The sequence below is a fragment of the Vigna unguiculata genome, chromosome 6 (genome assembly GCF_004118075.2).
Source record: "Vigna unguiculata cultivar IT97K-499-35 chromosome 6, ASM411807v1, whole genome shotgun sequence".
NCBI classification, from domain to species: domain Eukaryota; kingdom Viridiplantae; phylum Streptophyta; class Magnoliopsida; order Fabales; family Fabaceae; genus Vigna; species Vigna unguiculata.
The window spans coordinates 22,480,936-22,501,087 of NC_040284.1; the positions used below are offsets into that span (position 1 = coordinate 22,480,936).

At 33.8% G+C, this 20,152-nt stretch overlaps 3 protein-coding genes and 1 pseudogene across 4 annotated transcripts; 3 read left to right on the top strand and 1 right to left on the bottom strand.

Moving 5' to 3' along the window:
* Nucleotides 1-228: 228 nt before the first annotated feature.
* On the bottom strand, nt 229-2,320 carry LOC114186637 (probable 2-oxoglutarate-dependent dioxygenase ANS). The gene is made up of 2 exons (XM_028074600.1): nt 1,414-2,320; nt 229-694 (listed from the first exon to the last, which is right to left on the bottom strand). Exons 1-2 carry the CDS (start codon nt 2,251-2,253, stop codon nt 446-448), a joined length of 1,089 nt encoding a protein of 362 aa, XP_027930401.1. The 5' UTR covers nt 2,254-2,320; the 3' UTR covers nt 229-445.
* A 738-nt stretch (nt 2,321-3,058) lies between these two features.
* On the top strand, nt 3,059-4,468 carry LOC114188195 (annotated as a pseudogene).
* A 3,713-nt stretch (nt 4,469-8,181) lies between these two features.
* Nucleotides 8,182-16,316, top strand: LOC114188194 (protein TIC 40, chloroplastic). Of its 2 annotated transcripts, none has more exons than XM_028076752.1 (14): nt 8,182-8,662; nt 9,668-9,779; nt 9,959-10,016; nt 10,113-10,130; nt 10,652-10,943; nt 11,969-12,066; nt 12,149-12,212; nt 12,699-12,771; nt 13,383-13,423; nt 13,741-13,786; nt 14,482-14,573; nt 15,344-15,447; nt 15,524-15,571; nt 15,942-16,316. In XM_028076752.1, exons 1-14 carry the CDS (start codon nt 8,470-8,472, stop codon nt 15,996-15,998), a joined length of 1,296 nt encoding a protein of 431 aa, XP_027932553.1. In that variant the 5' UTR covers nt 8,182-8,469; the 3' UTR covers nt 15,999-16,316. The 2 variants fall into 2 exon arrangements, with proteins under 2 accessions (XP_027932553.1, XP_027932552.1); XM_028076751.1 differs by having other exon boundaries at nt 8,184-8,662; nt 11,960-12,066.
* Nucleotides 16,317-17,076: 760 nt separating this feature from the next.
* On the top strand, nt 17,077-19,725 carry LOC114187214 (uncharacterized protein At1g65710-like). The gene is made up of 2 exons (XM_028075400.1): nt 17,077-18,527; nt 18,663-19,725. The coding sequence occupies exons 1-2, from the start codon at nt 17,316-17,318 to the stop codon at nt 19,527-19,529; spliced, it is 2,079 nt and encodes a 692-aa protein (XP_027931201.1). The 5' UTR covers nt 17,077-17,315; the 3' UTR covers nt 19,530-19,725.
* The last annotated feature ends 427 nt before the right edge of the window (nt 19,726-20,152 follow it).

Below are 20,152 nucleotides of genomic sequence, written 5' to 3' on the forward strand. Positions count from 1 at the left end.
ATTGTATGTCACAAAAAATTGCAACATTTGATTGAAGCTGGTATAAGTCCATCACTAAATAATAAATTAATTTATAAATGAGTTAAATTAGTCATTTCTGTTGAAATAATTCAAGTCTTTTTTTTTCAATTAAATTTCATTTTTTGAAAAGTTGATTCAATTAGTCAGTTCATAGTGCATTTACTTATTTATTTATAATTTTTTCGGTTACAATATTAAGTTTTTAAGTTAGGTCAAAGAAAGATTGTAGGTATCATATTGTTCTTAATCACAACATAATGGTGATTATCATCGTCTGTTACAAACAGCTTGCCACAGTAAGGAAGATTCAAGGTTTTATTTACTATCCAAGTAAGAGAATTTTACATTATAAAATAACTTTACTTCCTTTCCCCCACAAGACACAACCAAGCCACGAGACAAAGAGAGATAAAAAAGCACAAACCTAAGAATCCAGCACAACTGCATCAATATTTCGTTTTCCTTCAGGGCCTTTGGTATACCATGAAAACACATAGTCTCCATACACAACATCACGGTATTTAGCAGGTGATGACTCATCTATCAGTTCAGAGACAGGGGAGATCTTGACTGTCTTAGCAGGGTCATGAAATGTTGCAACAGAAAGCCTTGCTCTATCAGGATTAGTAATTGCCCTATGCTCACAGCTCCTGTACCTTCCATTGGTTATAATCTGGTGCCAAAACATCTTTCTGTTAGTTGAAAACTTGCAAAAAGACTATTTGTGAATTAATTAACCCCAACTTTAATATCTGCAATTCTTTTTTTATATCTGCAATCTGCTAAAAGACTAATATCTGCAATCTGCTAAAAGTCTCCAACCCACTTATTTCATATTAGAAGCACACTGCATTCCTTTTTTAACACTTTTTCTATCCCTCTTTCCTCTATCAGTTGAAATTCACCTAGCTCTCACTAGTTTGGGAGTAAACCCAAATGGGAAACGTGATCAGTGAAACTCAACCAAATTTCACTCATTAAGAATAAGTCTTTCAGAAGGTTTTTATCAAGCACTTTCTTCTCTTCAGATACTCTTAGTGAGTGTTTGATTTGCCGTTTGAAAAATACTAAGCATCCTCCACACGTATTTGGAAACTGAAAACTGAGAAGGAACTGTATTTGTGGATTTGGGAAAAACGTGGGTTACTTTCAACCCAATGTTATCCCAAGCACACCCCTAGTCCTATTATTCAATAGCCCTTTGTGTCATCAGACAAGGTAACAACTAAATATCAGTATAAATTACCGAGATAAAACTTCAATTATGAATGAAAACCAGACCCAAAAAAACCTAAGAACAACATTTGTCCAGTACAAAAATCAAATGTTCAAGTTCAACAGAATTTCCATGAGTAAATTTATAAGAAACCAAAGGGTCAACAGTTTATTTACCTCAGTTTGATCAGCCAAGAGAACAAGAACAGCATCTGACAAGGGCTCAACAGTGACCCACTTGTCACCACCATCATCACCACTCTTAAGCACTTGAAGACCCTCCACGTCATCCTGAATCAAAAGCGAGATTGCACCTATATCAGAATGCGATTGCAACCCAAGCGTGAGATCTGGTTCGGGACACGGAGGATAGAAGCTAATCGTGATGTTCTGGTAAAATTCTCCAACAGCATCTTCAATGCACGAAGCACGCAACCCTAGACTCTCAGATATCAAAGCCAGCAACTTTTGCGCCAGTATCTTCATCTCGTCGCTGTACCTCGCCACCGTGTCCCGGTAATCGGGGGGAAACTCCGGCCACCGATCAGGGTTCCGCCGAGAGAGGGGGAGAGTGTGGTGGTCGAAGTAGTCCCTCCAATCGAGGATATGCGCGACGGCGTCGTCTTGCTGCTGATCGGAGGTTGCTAGCATCTTGCTGCCGTATCCCTCCGACGCAGCCGTGGAGCAGGCGTAGCGGAGCTTCTCCGGCATGGGGCATTCGGTGAAGAATGCGCGGCCAGCGCGGCGTATGGCGTCGAGGAGTGACAGAGGGACGCCGTGGTTGGTGACGTGGAAGGCGCCCCAGTCGCGGCAGGCGCTTGCGATGGATTCGCGGGTGGAGGCGCGGCGGGTCGGGTCGAAGAAAGATAGGTCGATGAGAGGAATATTCCGAGGGTCGGTTCGGGTGTGAAAAAGGGGTCGGGTATGAAGGGGTTGAATGTATTCGGGTGGAACCCGGGAGAGACCCGATTGGGCGAGGTGTTGCACCCTCCTTGTGCCTTCTTCGCTGACTTCCATTGGATAGGATCCTAATCCAATACACGCTGCGTTATTTAAAAGCTACGACAACATCAAAGATAAATAAATATCAAGTACTAATACAAATAAATAAACTAGACTATGAGAAATTTGTCACGTAAGTACTCTTACTATGAATATTTATAGAAACTTTTTCGGTAATATAATATATGAAAACAAATACCTTATGTATTATTTAAATATCTTAATTTTATTCGTTAATACATGTTCATTTTACAATTTTTTTAAAAATATTTATTTATATTATCTAAATATTCCAACTTTATTCATTAATACCTGTTTATTTTTTAAAATTTCCATTTATCTGTTTTCTAAACTTAAGATTTAGTATTTTACTACTTTAGTCCTGGTGTCCAACCTCCTTTTTGTTTCGTTTGATCATAGAAGTAATTTGTGTTTTTATCGTCTCTATAATTGTTTAATAGAGGAAAATATTATGCATTGAGTTAGTTGATATTGTATGCATTAATAACTCTGACTTGAGTTGCATTGAGATCAATTTTTAAATTTTAAGGATGGTGTTAGGTGATTTTATTCTCTACATCTCCTAAGTTTGTCAAGGTATTATATTTTTGTTTTTTTGTTCGTGGTTTTGGTTTATTCATTATTTTTAAGTTTTTACTTTTTGAGTTTTACTTCTTCTATTTTTTCTGAGTTTGATCAGATATGACATTTATTTTCTTCGTTTCTGTTTTTGCGATGTTGTTTTGTTTTATAGTTTTGCTGAAGTGTTTATGATTTTTTAATTTTTTCTTTTATTTCGTGTTTGAGTTTTCTTAGTTTCATACGTTGGTATTTGTTGCAAAACTATACAATTGTGAAGTTGAACGGTGTTCAAGTTCAAGACCAATGTGCTACAAGTTGGTGTTTATTTTTACATTAGCCGCAATGATATCAGGTAATAATTTACTTTTTGGTGAGTTGATCAATTTTTTTTACAAGGCTTATGGAAGTGGGAAAGAAGGTAGTCTTAAGTGTGATGTGCCAGGGTTCGAAGACAACAAGATGAAATTGCTGAGACATGTTTCATTTGTGGATTGTTCGGTAATGTCCTGGATTTGCATTATTTTTGGGCTGCTTTTTATCGTGTATAACGCATGGTTTGTTTTCACAAGTGAGATATTTCTTTTTACTTTACCAATTTCTGTTGGGGCATGATATTCTCATGGCCATTATGCTTAATGGAACAACAATCATGAAAAAGCCTTACTACTCGTAGTTGCTGATGAAAGTTGCCCACAACCATAAATCGCTGAGCACTTAGATGTTGTGGAAATTTTACGTTTACAACATATAATAATCCTTCAGAGCAAGGTTGGCTTGATTTAGGAAAATGTGGCAATCAATCAGCATGAAGCAATTTCAAAGTTTATACATGTAAGTTTCTTTGAAGAGATTTCTTTTACACAAGTGGATTTGTTTTCAATGACATACATGATAATTGTTCTATTTTTTTTTTTTTACTTACCAGGGAGCTGTTGTTGATGGTGAACCAATAATACCCATTTAAGCACACTTAAAGTATAATATTGATGTTGTGTGTGAGTATATTGTGAAGAAGATCCCAATCCCTCATAGGAACTTTGTTTCTCCACCTAATATGATCATGATAAGGTCATTTGATGTTAATAAACATGGTTTTGAGGTTGATGGAATAAAAGGAGGTGTAGTTGATGGAAGCATTGTGAGGGTAAGTCTTTTGGTCAATTTCCTATAAGTCATGCTTGATTTTGCATTGTTGTCATGACTTGAAAATATTAAAATCTGATAATTTCTAAAATGCATAACTTATATAATGTTTAATACATGTACTCTTATTTCTATATCGAAGTCAACAAATGAAATTAAAGATGTATGGTATATATGCGTTGTGGTTTAAAAGAATAAGGACAAACTCACTAACAAATTTTTCTTTACAGGGTGTTTCAAATGTGAATCAATTCACTGAAGTTCGACCTTAGATTGTTGTTAAAGATGATAGTGGAAATATCTGATGCAAACCAATATACTAAAGAATAGTTTCATTGTATGTTGGACAAAATGAGCTTCAATTTGTTGTACCTGAAGGCCTTGTGGGACAACGATGGATCCCACATTAACATAAGCTGATAGACTGGTACGTCAAGTTCTATGAGAGGTTGGATTTGTACATGAGGTTTTTGTTGAACTCGAGGTAAATCCTTTTATAATATGAAAAGTAAGCCCCAATGTTATTTCTCACTCGTGTGGGACTTCCTTTCTAATACTCATCTCTACATTTTTCCTCAGCTAGACTTTCAGCCCGTGTCGACTTAGGTCAACCTTCCCCTAGACTGACTTGATCTAACTCTTCTCAGGTCGTCTCGACTCGACCTTCGGTCCTGGCTGATTCAGATCTACCTTCGACCATGACTGACTTGATTCGGCCTTAGTTCAGAGCGACTCAACTCGACCTTTGGTTTATGCCAAATTGGTTTGACCTTAGGTTTATTCTGAATTAGCTCAACATTCGATTTATGTCAAATCAGTACGAAACGACATGACTCAACCTTCAGTCCAGGTGACTCAAGTTCACTTTTAGTTCAAGTCCACACAAAGCCTTTGACTTTGACCAAAGGTCGATTCAAGTCAGTCTAGACTCATAATCGAACTAAGTCGGCTCAAACTAGATGTTAAAAGATAATTCAACCTAAGCTAAAGGTCGATTTAAGTTAACTTTTTAGACTTCTAGACTTTTTTCATTCTGACCAATAATTTATTTTTTCAACTAGTGGAATTTTAGTTTTCTCAACCAAAGAAATCATTTTACTTTAAAGAAATTCTTTAAATTAATAAATTATTTTATTAAATTATCCAAACACAACTTAAATGTTTTTATTGAATAATTCACTAAAAATCCTCATAATTACAATTTTGAATCGTCTTTTTTACCAGTTTTGAAATGAAAAGGCAAACATCATATGAAAAAAAAAATGACAAAATAAAAAAGAAAGACACCTTATAAGACTACGTTGACCAAAATCTTCGTCTTCGTATTGATAAGATTTGCTTAATTTGGTTATAGAAATGGAAAAGTATTTAGATATCCATCATGTTATTTTTGTTTCAAATTATTAGAATACTTTTAATTATCTGGTAACTGGTACGTAACAAACTTATGTTATTTTATATTGTTTTTAGTTTTCTAACTTATTTTTAAGACGCATATTTCTCTTTTATTTATTTTCACGATTATTTAACTGTTATTTATATTTTTATTCCATATTTATATGATTATAATTTTTTCTTATATTTAACATAATAGAAAAAATACATTTTTTTACATTTAATAATTGATGTATCCTTGATATATTAGAAAATATTTTCAAGATATTTTCAGATAATATCTTCAATTATTAAGTTATGATAACTACTTAGAATACTTATTTTGAAGATATTTATTTCAATTTTTTTTCATAATTATTTGACATTTATTCGAGTGTTATTTATACTGTTTATTCGGTATTTATGTAATAATAATTTCTTTTTTATGTTTAGAATAATAGAAAGTAATATATGTTTTTTTACATTAAATAATTAATGTATTTTCTAACATGTTGAAAAATACTTTTAAAACATTTTCAGATAATATCTTATGATGTGATAACTAATTATCATAGTACAGTTAACAAAATATATTTAAGATAACTAATTATATTATTTATTCATGGCTAAAAAAACCTATAAATACATTATATCAAAATATTGAGAATTTATTCAATTTTGTGTGCTCATTTTTATGTCATCCTATTTTTGTATTCTCTTTAAACTCTTATTATCATGAGTGTTCCAAGATGCAAATAGATCTTTCATAGTTTATTGTCAACTTGTCTTCGTATAATTTCATTATTTTTACCTCTAAAACACTTTGTCTTAATTTGGTGAGAATACAATATTTTTTTAATGATTTTTTTATAAAAAATATTTAATAATTATTTGAAACAATAAATAAATGAATATGAAAGTAAGTGTATATATATTTTTTTAAAAAGATAAATAAAAAAACAAATATTTCATATTTATAATACACAAAGAAAAAAATAAAATTTTAATATAAAAATGAAGACGTTATTATCAAATCTACACCTGGTTCTCATCCTATCCTATAATGCTTTACAGTAGACAGTATAACTATATATGAATGACCAATTTGAAAACACTTGGATGGTGTAAATATATCCTAATTCGTAAAAGAAAAGTATTGCAAGAAAGCGAAACAATATTAATAAAATAAATTGAGAGAATTGGTGCTTTTAAAAAACGAAGAATTTGTTTATGATGGGAGAACATTTCTACACTGTATATCGACTATGAAAAGTCCTGCAATTGTCCAAATCATCTCAGCAAAAACTACATACTAAACAAATCTCGGCGTCAACCATTTGTTTATGGGATCATGAACTTCTTCCGATTGGAAAGGTTTGGCCACGAGTCAGCATGATAGGATTATAAACTTGAGGAGTATGGTCATATATTTGATACACATCGGACGATGTCATCTTTTGTTGTATTTTCTCAACATCTCTGAAAGGTCCTGCGTTTAAATGGTTTACGCGCGTTTCATTATCAAACCTTACCATCTTATCTCGATGGTTTTGATCGATACCTTATTTGGAACATATTTTGGTTTCAAAATTTTAAAATATACTTACTTTTACTTTTACTTTTATGTTTATTTTAATTTATTATCCAAATTTAAAATTGCATCAATAGTACATTTCATTAAATTTTTATAAATACGGTTAACGATATGTCACAGTTTTTTTTATTTTTTAATATTGTTTTTAATTTTTTTTAAATTGTCACATGTCAAATCCTTGTGACACGTGACATTGTCTGTGACACGTCATAAGATATATGTCAAGTGTCATTGTCTTGATTTCAACTTAATCTCCATATATGTGTATTTGTTTCAATTTAGTACCCATATATGTTTATTTATTTCAATTTAGTCTCCGCTCTATTTGTTTCAATTTTGTCCGAATATTTTTTTACAAAATAGAAAAATATTGTGTCTCCATTGAGATCAAATTTATTATTTATATAAATGTTATATTTATATTTGTTATTAGGAATGACTTATAAAATTAAGTATTGAAATTTATATTAAAGTTTAGTGATAAAAGTCATGAATAACAAATTTACCAAAACTTTGTTATTCATGAGTATAACAAATATCAATAACAAAACATAAATATATTATTCATGACTTTTACCATTACATTAATTTATAGATGAAAAATTGAAATAAATAGAATAAAGACTAAATTGTAGATAAAAAATTCACATCAAAGAGAAGCAACTCTTTCTAACTTCTCCATTAATTTTCCTACCTAAAATAGAATCAATTTTCTCATAGTATTTCCAAACACATCCTAAAAATACAATTTGAGATTAATGATGTAGATGAAATAAAGGTACTACTCATACAAGTTAATCATTAAAATACTATAAATAGATTGACATTTTCCTATCTATTAATTAATTAATTATATATATATATATATATATATATATATATTTATTCCTTTGTTAAGATATGATACATTGATTTAATATTGAAATGTTGTTGAAACCACCATAAATTAAAGGATGACAAACAGAACTTCTCAACCTAATTGGAAAACCGTGGTCTCTTATGAGATCATTTCCACCCTTGGAAAAACAAAATATATTTTGGTTGATTTATTCCACATGAAAAAAAAATTACATTTAAAATTATATGAACATTTTTTTTAATATGAAACTATTTAATTGTAAAATTAATCAAAGTAAAAAAGTTATAAATAAATATCCCGCTGCAGCAAAAAGTAAAAAGAAAAAAAGAAAAAATGTCAGCAAAATATTCTATAGACGACATCGTTCTAGTAGCATTTGCAAAGTTCAAGTTTTTATTTTGTCACTTATCCCTACAACTACACAACCCAAAACCTCAAACCTTCATTAGCCACTTCACACTCCATTGCAATCTTGCCTCCTTCTCTGCCATACCCCTAAGTCCAAACCCACTTACCGAAATTTCTTGAAGTTCAAAAATTTCCCATAAATTGTACCCCTTTGCTTCTAAATCCACTGCCACTCCCATCACTGTTGATTTCAACTGTTTCGGTTCATTGTTTGCTCTTAATCTCTGTTTCTGTTTGATTTTGGGTTACATATATTGGAAGCGAGAAGAAGATGGAGAACCTTAACTTGGCCCTTGTGTCTTCCTCTAAACCTTTGATGTTGGGACGTGTTCCTGCAAGAGACGCTGCAGACAGAGACGTGTTAAGAAGAAAGCCCTTCTCTTTTGGGAGGGTCTTGATTGCTCCTCACCGTTGTCGATATCGTGTTTCTGCGCTTTCTTCTTCCCATCATGGCCCGAAATCTGGTATTCAGTTCTTAAACTTTTTGTCTTGTTTTGTTATTATCATTCTATGTGCGCGTGGGTGTGTTTGATGGGGGATTAGAATTTTGGGTTGGAATTTATTCTTGGTAGGAAAAGGATTCGCTGAATCACTGGGTTCTGATGGAGTCCAATAAAATGAAATGTGTACTGTTCAAGTTGAATTGATAGGTCTGATTATGCTATTGCTGTGTTTGTTTTTACTTTTTTTTCCTTCCTCGGCACTAAAGATAGAAACCGAATTGAACATGTTGGTTCTGTTGTTATTGGACATGAGTCATGAATACACTATGTTGACATTTTCAAGGGTTTAAGGATTGTTTTGGATATGCAGGCAATAGAAAAAGACACTTTTAATGATAGGACTTTTGTTCTGGAAGCCACTATTTTAGAAAGTTTAAGTCCTCTCTTCTTTTTCGGGTTTAATTATGTTTTTAGTTCATGAAATTTAGGATAATCTGGTTTTAGCCCTTCAAATTAAAAAAAGTTCATTTTAGTCCCTCAATTTTGAAAAAAAAAATGGTTTTATTTCCGAAACACGGAATTTGAGGGAAAAAAAATACAATTTTAAAAATACCATTTTAGTCTTTCAAATTTATGAAGCACTTTTTACTCTATTAAGAAGTACAAACAAATGAGCCCTAATTTATGATGAATCAATATATCATTCTATATATAATAGTTCACCACTCTATGTTTAAGAGTAGTAGTAGTTCTACACTTGGAATATAGTGTTCGTAGACAGACACAGGTTGTGGATTTTGGAGTTTTGCTCAAGCTTACTTTATATCATTTTGAATTCGAATCCATGGTTAAAAAATTAATCTCATGTCTGTGTATTTTGAATCCATTTAAGTAATGTATATTTATCTTGTCTGTTGACTTTATTCTCTTGTGATTAATGAGTGCTTGCTGTGCAAGTTGAATATCTGTATCAATATTTTTCACTCATCACTTAAGACCTATAAGTAATGCATGTCAGTGAAACAGTGCAGGAGAAGGTGGTAGTAAATCATTTTGCAAGTGTTTCTTCTTCAAAAACTCAAGAAACGACATCAGTTGGAGTTAACCCACAATTATCACCACCTCCGTCCTCAACTATGTAATCATTTACTCTCTTTACATTTTTCATATTACTTTTCTTTAAATTGTGATCTCATGTTTTTATGATGGGCAGCTACTGAGGTGGTCGTAGTTGAGGGATATTTTGTTGATTTAAATTTGGTGACATCTTTTGCATGTAAATTCACACTATAATTTATCTATTTACTCTATTTCCAGAGGGTCACCTCTCTTTTGGATTGGTGTTGGTGTTGGGTTTTCTGCACTGTTTTCTATGGTGAGAACTGAGAACCGTAGTCACAACTTTACATTACATGTACTGATGACGGATTTATTTTTTCTCTATGTTTAATAAATTTTTGTGTTTTTGCAGGTAGCTTCAAGATTAAAGGTGACTGCCACTCTATTGCTATGCATTGATATAAGCTTGTTCATTCTTTAATTTCGAGTATAACTGTGGAAGATGTTAGAAAGTTTGTTAGTCATTGGTGTAAAGGCTATAATTTGGTGCATACTTTGATTTCAACTGTAAATATGGGTTTGTATGTTACAAATTTCAGAAGTCATGGATATAAGCTGGTGCATTCTTTGAGTTCTACCATAAGTTATAGGGACCATGACTAGTCAGAGGAGTCATTCAATGTGAGACTCAGGAGATCATATCTTGACCATTAGATTTTAAATGAATAGTCGGATTAGCAAGTAAACACCAGGGTCAATGCGACCTTCAAATAACTTTTAATCTTGTCATTCATTTATATCTTAACAGTCAAAATTAGCCTACTATCAGCCTCTTGATCGGTACTCCCTCTCCTATCACTTTGTTAATTGTAGTATATGCTCTGTCTGGCCTTATTTTTTATGTCCTGAAAATATTACATAATTTAAACATGTTTTCTAATTTTATTTTAGAAATATGCAATGCAACAAGCTTTCAAGACCATGATGGGCCAGATGAATTCACAAAATAACCAATTTGGCAATGCTGCCTTTTCTCCGGGGTCTCCTTTTCCCTTTTCAATGCCTTCAGCAGCAGGGCCCACTGTACCTGCTGGTTCTGCAACTGCTCAATCTCGAGCACCTTCAACATCTAGTAGATCTCAATCCACCATCACCGTAGATATCCCTGCAACAAAAGTAGAAGCAACAGGAACTGCTGATATTAAAGATCAAGTGGAAGTACAGAACGAACCCAAAAAAATTGGTAACTTAACCTTATAATGTCTTAAAGCAATCCTATCTGTTTCTTGTTCGATGAAACATGCTACTTTTCTATTTTATATATGGTGAGGTGATGTGTCCACTAGGAGATATATGTGGTTCCGGTTAAATTAAGTAATGGTCTTGAAAGCTCTTTGTTTTTTCTTTTTGGCCTATTTATTTGGTATAGTACAGTAGTTTCTTTTTGGCTTTTAGCCTGGATTACTGTTCTAATTGACTTAACTCCACTGACGTTCTACAGAATACTAAAGGATGATTTGGTATTGCCATGCTGAATTTGATATCAGATATTTTTTTTTATGGAATCTTCCAAAGGATATTGCCATGCTGAATTTGATATCAGATAATTTTTTTTTTTTATGGAATCTTCCAAAGGTTATTGCCAACTGGTTCAGCCTATACCATGAATGCTTCATTGACTTGCCAATGATGATCTTTAAGCTTTCTTATTTTTTGTATTATAGCTAGGATGAATCTATGTCACTAAGTTGTTTGAGCTTTGCATGCATGCAAGTGTACCAGTTCACAGTAATTTGTGTTATTTACTTTTAGTGACAAGTTACTTTGTATTAAACATTCTAATATGAAAAACTAGGGGTGAGTTGGTGAGATCACACCAATTATATATTCAGAAACTAAAATAATGTAGAAAATGGGATAATGTTGGGAAATAGAAAGTGGGAAGTTGAGGAGGAGAAAACAGAAAGCAAAAGCTTAACTATTTTTGAAATTGTTGCATATTAAAAGTATTTGAATAATTATTAATGTTTATTACTTCATTTCCTTTATTAATTATTTTTTTAAAATTTCAATTATGATAAATATTTTTAAAATATTTGCAACAATTTCTTGTTATCTATATAAAGATTTCCAACAGAAATTGAAGATGGAAAACCTTCATTATCCATATAAGTTGCAGTGATCATATCTGATGACAGCTTTTATGTGCGTAAAAATTGAAACTTTAATTGTTAAAATTCCTTAGACTTTCCATTATAGCTTTTGTAGATGTTACTCCTGAAGAAACTGTGCAGAAGAGTCCTTTTGAAAGTGTTAAAGATGATGAATCAAGTTCTGTCAAGGAGAAAGCCCGGGTTCCTGATGAAGTGAGTTTATAAGATACACGTTTTTGCTAAAGAAGTTCATTGACCTGTGTTGTTCTTATTATCTAATACGTATTTATTGAAGGTTTCTCAAAATGGAGTTCCCTTTAACCAAGGTTTTGGTGGTTTTCCTGGTTCTCAATCTACAAGTAAGTAGAGTCTGTTGAAATTGTAAATATTTGCAGTTCAGCTTTATTGATGGAAAACCCCATGGAATGTGATGTATCTATTCAAGCCTCAATTTATGGGAAATGCGCTGACATAACATGGCCTTAGATCAGTCTTGCCAAATAAATGAGTTGTACTCGTTGCATTATGATAGTAAATATCAATTAATTCTTATCATTGCTGAGTTTATCGTGGCACCTCATATGCTTTGTAATTTTACTCTTATGAATTTTTTCTTGTTAGCTTTCCTTTACTTTATGACTCTGATTAAGTATTTAAAATAATGTTGTAAATAAAAAAAATATTAGCATTTTAATCTCATTGGTATTATGGCTTAAATCAATTAAACTTTTTTTGTTGTCTTGAAATATATATTGTTTGTACAATTGTTATTTCCATGTTTCCTTCAATGAGCTGCTTTCTGGTTTAATCAAAGTCCTAAAGCGCCATTATTTATTTTTGGATAGAAAAATCAGTCTTGTCAGTGGATGCTTTGGAGAAAATGATGGAGGACCCAACAGTACAGAAGATGGTTTATCCGTAAGATTAATTCCCTTCATCTTAAATAATGTTTATACTTTTGCATTTCTTGTGGCTTTGTCAGTAGAGTAGGAATATGTATATGTTTAAACTTTGAGTAGTTTGGTAGAAGTCTCTTATCTTAGAACTTCTGATGGCAGAAGTACTAGTAGTACCTTTAGTGCTAGAACCTTTTATATTCAGAATTGGAGTTTAGAGTAGTTTTATTCTTTTGTTTATTTCTTTTGAAATGTTTACTTTGGAAGTTTGGATGTATCTAAAGATTCTGTTGGAGCACTTAATTGTTTTTCCCTCTGTCCTCTTGGAACTTTGCTGCAGATAGTTTTGAGGGAAGCCTATACTTATGCACTCTTTTCATTTAAAATTTTTTTTCTTTATTCGCAAATGAATTGTAATTGGTTTACTGGTATCCTTTTAATTGTTGATCATGGAGTGGAGTGGAACTAACTTATCTTCTTTCTCTTGTAAAATAAACTGATTCCTAATGTGTTCTTGTTTACAATTACTTAATAAAAATTTCATATATGATGTACATGTTTGTGTAGATTATTTAAGAACTTTTTTCCCTTGTTATCCAAAAGGTTTTTACTTTTTTTTTTGTTTTGTTGCAGCTATTTACCTGAGGAGATGAGGAATCCTGATACCTTCAAATGTAATTCTCTACTTTTATCAGTTTCCTGCTAATAATAGTTTTAAGTGCAGTGTGTAATTTTTGTTGTTTAGCTCCTTTCGGGAATAAATCCCGTGTAACCACAATGTGAGTTTGCTTGTTAACTTTTGTTTACATGCTTAATATAGACTGTATGCAACACTTGTATATACGCATCCTTTTTTATCTGTTACCATTATATAATGTAAGCACTTCTTTATGTTTAAAGATAGTCGTAGGTCAAAAGTCATGTCTTTCTGCATAACTTGATATAATTGGCCAATGAGTGATAGTTGCTGTTCTGTCGCTGCTTTTAATAGGGATGCTGCAGAATCCACAGTACCGTCAACAACTGGAAGAAATGCTGTAAGTTCTTCACACTGTTTTCTTCAGATGCTTAGAGCCTTTTTGCTTTACTAATATTCCCATTGACTATAGCTCAATTTGAACAGCTAAGATGGGAAAATGCTCATATCTGCATTAAGCTTGTTTGACATATTTCTACAAAAACTAGTTTTTGGGTGAATGGAAAAGTTCTTCAGAATTACAATCCAGTTATTAACCTCTTATTTCATGAATTTGATGAGATGATAATTAAAACTGACCCTCGTTCTTTATCCTTCATATATTAGAATTTATAATTTAGGATTAGGAAAAAACGGTAGTCATGATTGAAAGATCTGTTTTACTTCTTTTGTACTCTTGGCTTCCAGCCCTCCCTCTAACCTATGGGGGTGGAAATGCGTGTTCTTACATCCGGACATTGTTGTTTAAAGTTCATCTCCTTGTCCTTCTCCCCTTGTATATTTAGATTAATTTATATTTTAGCTTTTCAGAGCCAGGTTCATGTGTCTTATGACAACCACACTCAATGCCATTGCATTTACTTGAGATCTCAAGTATCTAAAAATTGTATTTCTTATTTTTTATTTCCCTCTCATCCGATGTGCTGCAGTTAGACAAATCTGTGCATATTTTGTTAATATAGGGTATGAAGTCTTCTCTGGTGTATTAATATAGGTTATGAACCCTTCCTCGTTATTCTTAATGTTTGATTTCAGAAGCAACATGGGTGGTACTGAATGGGACAGCCAAATGATGGATACCTTAAAGAATTTTGACCTCAATAGTCCCCAAGTTAAGCAGCAATTTGGTGAGTTTTTTATCATTGTTATGCCTTAAATCTTATTTAGTGTCACGTTATTTCTGAGAGCAGGATCAACTATCGTAGTTCAATTCTTGCTTGTTACTTATTGACATGAAAATATTCTTAAATTAAAAAATCTCTTCTCTTGCTTCCATCCTATGGAACTCATCTGTTCTACTTAGTTTGCCATCGATTCTTGAAGATTAACACCTTTTTTTTTTTCTCCGAAGTTGCATTACAAATGGGCGATAATTGACTATGACTTATTTTTATAAATTGATTCCATCTGTCTGGTTACTTCTCAACATTCTAATATTTTCTTTAGCAAATATTGGTTTTAGTTCTGCTTTAATAGGGGATCATATACTGTTATTTTTTAAAAGACTCAAAATAAAAATTTTCTGTGAACTGATAAATGCCTTGGTAAGTTCCATTGTGAAAAAAAAAAAAAATCTGATAGGATCTCATTCAGAAACACACCACTTTTCTTGCCAATTTATCAAACAGTAGTATTTGGTATGATTCAACATTCTTTTTTACTCATTAACAATGTTTGCTCGACTTCGCAGACTAATTTGTCTTTATATGATTGTAGACATCACTAGTTTCTTCTCTGTCTAGGTTTAGTTTATTGAATTCTCAGAAGCCGTGAAAACTGATGATAAGTCTTTGAAAATATCACCTCGCATATTTCCCTTCAAACACTGTTAACAGCTTACGAATGAATCTTTCACTCCACTCTGGGTCTTCTCTTCAAATATTTTTACTTTCACCAGATCAAATTGGGCTTTCTCCTGAAGAAGTCGTTTCAAAGATTATGGCCAATCCTGACGTTGCAATGGCTTTTCAAAATCCTAGAGTTCAAGCAGCTATCATGGATGTATGTTCTAACTTAAATACTTTATTAGTCTTTCATGTCAAAACTCCTCTCTGACCGAATCTTGTTGTGGTTACAGTGTTCACAGAATCCGATGAATATTACCAAATATCAAAATGATAAAGAGGTATGCTTATCAAAACTCCTATTGTGTTCTAACCCATTGGAATTGCTGATTTTTCCTGGCTTCAAATAATCAATTGCAACATGTGGACAAGACTATATTTTTTACTTTAAGAGTTTAGAGATAGAGAAACATTCTTATTAATGTTCTTACAGCTGGCATGAACTGTGTTTACAATTTTTATGATTTAACACAGAAAAGGGATTTAAAACATGAGGTTTTGAATTTGCAAGCATGCCATCATGTTTCTAATGAATAAAGCTATATAATTACCCTCTCTATGAGTAATTTCTAATGAATCTAATAAATGTCAATTTTTTTAAGATTTGGCTCTTAAATTTTTTCTGATGGTTTTTCCTCTTGAACACTTCAGATTATGGATGTCTTCAATAAAATATCAGAACTCTTCCCTGGAGTAGGTTCACCATGATTCATTTGAGTTGCTGTTTACTGGGTCAAGTTATGAGAACACCTCTTCCTAACCAACCACATGTTATCATGCAAAGCTCTCATGCTCACGGTTACAACTCCATTGTGACATGCGGATACTAACTGTGTCTGGCCTGGGCCAAATATTGCCATTTTTTTTTTCACTAAATAGTTGCGAATGTACATTGATGTTTGAAATTTCGGCCAATATTTTGTTGAGGAATTTTATCTGCAGTTTGTTTTTGTGTACTCAGGTTCCGTAAAATTGTGAATGTTTCACATAATAAATTTTCATAAATCATTAGTTGTGTTAAACTAATTATCTGGGTGTCTGTTTGTGCATATATGAACTTTTAACATGGATAACATGGCTTCTTAATATTTGGCGTGTAATTGAAGATGAATCATTTGTTTGGAAAAGTTTTACCTTAAGCTCTAACAAGTAAGAAGTAAAATTTTACAAGTTAAAAATAAGAATTTAGAATAGATATACGTAGGGTTTTTATGAATTATTTTTTAGTTCTTGAAAATAAAAAATATCTTTTTTTCTATTCTAGGAACATGAATAAGAAGTAAGAAGTTGAATTCCAAACTGAACTTTTGTAAGCAGCCAGATAAGTGGAAACTGTCAAATCCTGTAGTGAGCCGTTTCATCGAGGGCTATCCGTTGGAGTTGGTAGACCTTGGGCTAATGTCAGTGTTTTTGACGATTTTAATAATTTCAACTTTGACTATCCTTTAACATGCAGTTGACTGGTTGGTAAAGGCAACTATGATTGATTTATCACAAAAATTCCAAAGTATAGCCGTTGATGGTTTCGTAAACCAACGTAAAGTATAACACCAGTAATTTTTTGTGGTCCAAATGAAATATATAACCGTTATACGAATTCCCCGTCGTACAAATTTGAATGGTGACAGAGCAAGAAGTGCAAGCAAAGTAGTATTTAATATTTATTACTGCATGGTATATACTTCCATGGTCAGAAAAACATTATGAAATTGAAGTTAGTGACTTTGTGGGGTCGGCTGGATCAGACAGCACAACTTGACCCTTTAATGAATCTGTGTCGCAAAATTACAGCCCGCTCGGTATTTCAAATTTTGAATTGTTTCTCTTTCACTGTCATTGATAAAAAGGCCACAATCTTTTTTTGAAAAAAAGATTCTTGGCCATTGTTCAACACCACGTTCCCCCCTCCTCTCTGCTCTCTTTTCTAACTCTGATTCCATTCTCATGTTCTTTCTATCCTAACACCATCTACGCATTTTTTTTACTTTACAATTTTCTTCACAAGTATCTTTCTCTCAAAATTCCATGGGTGCATGTTTGAGTAAGAAAAAAGGGTCTTCTACTTCTACCTCTTCCCCTATTGCTGCACCCAAGTCAGCTTCCGCAGTTGCTGAGTTGAAGAAACCTTCTTCTGTTGTTGGTGTCAATGTTTCCAAACCCAAACTGGAAACTGACCCAGAAGTGAAACCGAAGAAGGAAAACCCAAAGAAAGTGGAAGAGAAACATGAGGCAGTGGCAGAAGTTGAGGGGCATGTGAAAAAAGAGATATTCATCATCAAGCACAGGAAGAGCCATGATGATAGGGAGAGGAATTCCAAGTCGCCACCTTGCACCACTCAGCAGAATGTCACCGCTGAATCAATGGGTGACATAACCGCACAACCAGCAGCAACAAACATTGGTGTTGTAGGTGTGAGGACTTCAAGCTGCACCAAAGAGGAGGTGGATGCAATTCTCATACAGTGTGGGAGACTCAGCAGAAGCTCCTCAGGTAATGCTGTTGCTGCTTCTGGTGAACACAGAAGAAGGTACTCAGGTTCAAAGAGAAGTTACGATTTTGACCATTGTGACAATGACACCATTTCCAATGATGAGGACTCAAAGAAGGGCAATGCCAATGAAAGCAACAGTGATTTGTGTGAGGATGAGAGGCACCAACACCGGCTGCGGCACCGCCAGTCACCGAGTCCAAGACCTTCTTCTCAGGAAAGGAGAAGAAGAACACCAAGCAGGGAAAGAGAGCAGCAACAACGTTCAAGCAGCCGAGAGAGGAGAGTTAGTAGATCTCCTGGAAGAAGGTCATCAGAGAACGCACCTGCCATTGCAAGAAACAATAGCAACACTAGTTCTAGGCCTGGGAAAATGGTTTCAGTGCCGGCCACTGTTTCATCACTAGTGATGGATAAGAGTAACAACAATGGTGGTGGTGGTGGAGAATCTGCAGCAACCACTGGCATCAAGAGGATAACAGTGAAGAGAAATGTTGGTGCTGCCTCACCGCGTTCTCAGTCTCCTGCAAGAGCAAATGCTAATAATAATAAACCATTCAACGAGAATCAGCAGCCTCCATCCCTTAGCCGCAGCTCTTCAAGGAAAGCAGAACAATCACCTTACAAGAGAAATCCATTGAGTGAGATTGAACCTAACTCCCTTTCTTTTCCACATTCAGCAGCCAACAATAACAGCAACAGGGTTCAAAACAGACCCAAAAAGGAATTTGAAACAGAGGCTATTCAGGTATTATTTTAACTCTTTAACATTTGCTTCACAATTTTTCAGCTTTGGAGATTCGACCTTTCATCTTTCATGTTGAGAAATAGATTAGACTTATTGATGTGATTAATGTAAGTTATATGTTTATCCTCACTGCAGAGAACAAATAGCAGCAGAACTGCATTGGACAAAGGCATGACTGTGAATTACAAGACAAAGGTGCAACAAGAGGGAGATATCAAAGTGCAGTCTTCAATGACCGATAATGTTGTGGTGAAAACAATGGTACCAGCAGGATTGGACAACCCAAAACCCCATACATTAACAAGAAGCAGATCTTCAAGGCGATCCCGGGACTTAGACCTCAACCCTGAAGCTCTATTGAATCCTCCGCAGTCCTACGCATCACTGCTGCTTGAAGATATCCAGAACTTCCATCAGAAGAGCACTCAACCTGTTTCTCTTCCAGCTTGTGTCACCAAAGCTTGCTCTATCCTTGAAGCTGTTGCTGATCTCAACGCTAACACCAGCTTAAATCTCTGTGGTGCAGAGGACAGGAGAAGTGCACCAGCTTTTCAGTGTAGTAGGAATGATTACAATGTTCCATTGAGTGCCAATGATTATGGGAAGAGGGAGCCAGATGCTGAGGACCCAGTTGTGGAATCTATGTTAGTATTCAATGATGATGATGATGAGATGGAATCAAGCTTGCATAAGTATGTGACAGTGAATAGGGGTGGTTCACTTGGTGGGGTGGACATGGAGGACCAAGAGTCTTCAGGAAGCAACAGCTTCACTGTCGGTAATAGTCAACAGCACTGGGGAATTTCTTCTTCATGGGAACCCAGCTCTGTTGAATCAAGAGATTGCAGGACCTCAAGATTGAACTACTCCAGAGAGGAAGGGAGTGTGTCATCTGAAACAGGATGTGATCATCAGCATGGGAGTGGGATAGGTCGTGGAAGGCTTGGTGCCAGTAAAGTACTTCACAACGTACCTATTGTCACAGCATCTGCACCCTCATAGACTGTGTTGAATGAATTCTCTTCATCTTGTATGTTACATACTCCATGAGTTTAGACATTCCTAATGTTTGTAGTTGCATACTTCGCAGCCAGTTCTTGTTTAACTGAGGTCAACATTTTAACATGTATCAAATTGGAACCTTATGCTCTTTATTTTTACAATTGGAACAGTATAACATAGGGTGATCAATCTTGCATTTAGCTCCATTTATAGTAACTCCGATCCTATGTCTGGCGGCAATGATTCGTTGTTACAATTTCCAAACGAAAATGGGAACAAAATCTGTTACGTTAAATAAATTAATGAACAAAGTTTATACGGGGAGCCTAGTCAACAGTGTTTTGCAATTGACTTCGGTTGGTATAGCTTTTCTGCATTTTAGTGTAAAAGTTAACCTGTTTGTCGCTGTTGATTTTCATTAGTGCAGATGAATTATATAATTAATGCAAGATTATGTTGTTTAATAATTTCAGATATGCACGTACAAAGAAGTTATTAATCATTAGTTAAGAATACGCGCAGAAGGTTCATATTGTAATTCGTCGAGATCTCTACAACTCATCCATAAACTAAATAGATCAAGAACTATTCAGTTATTATTTGATTAAGCAGTACCAGCATGT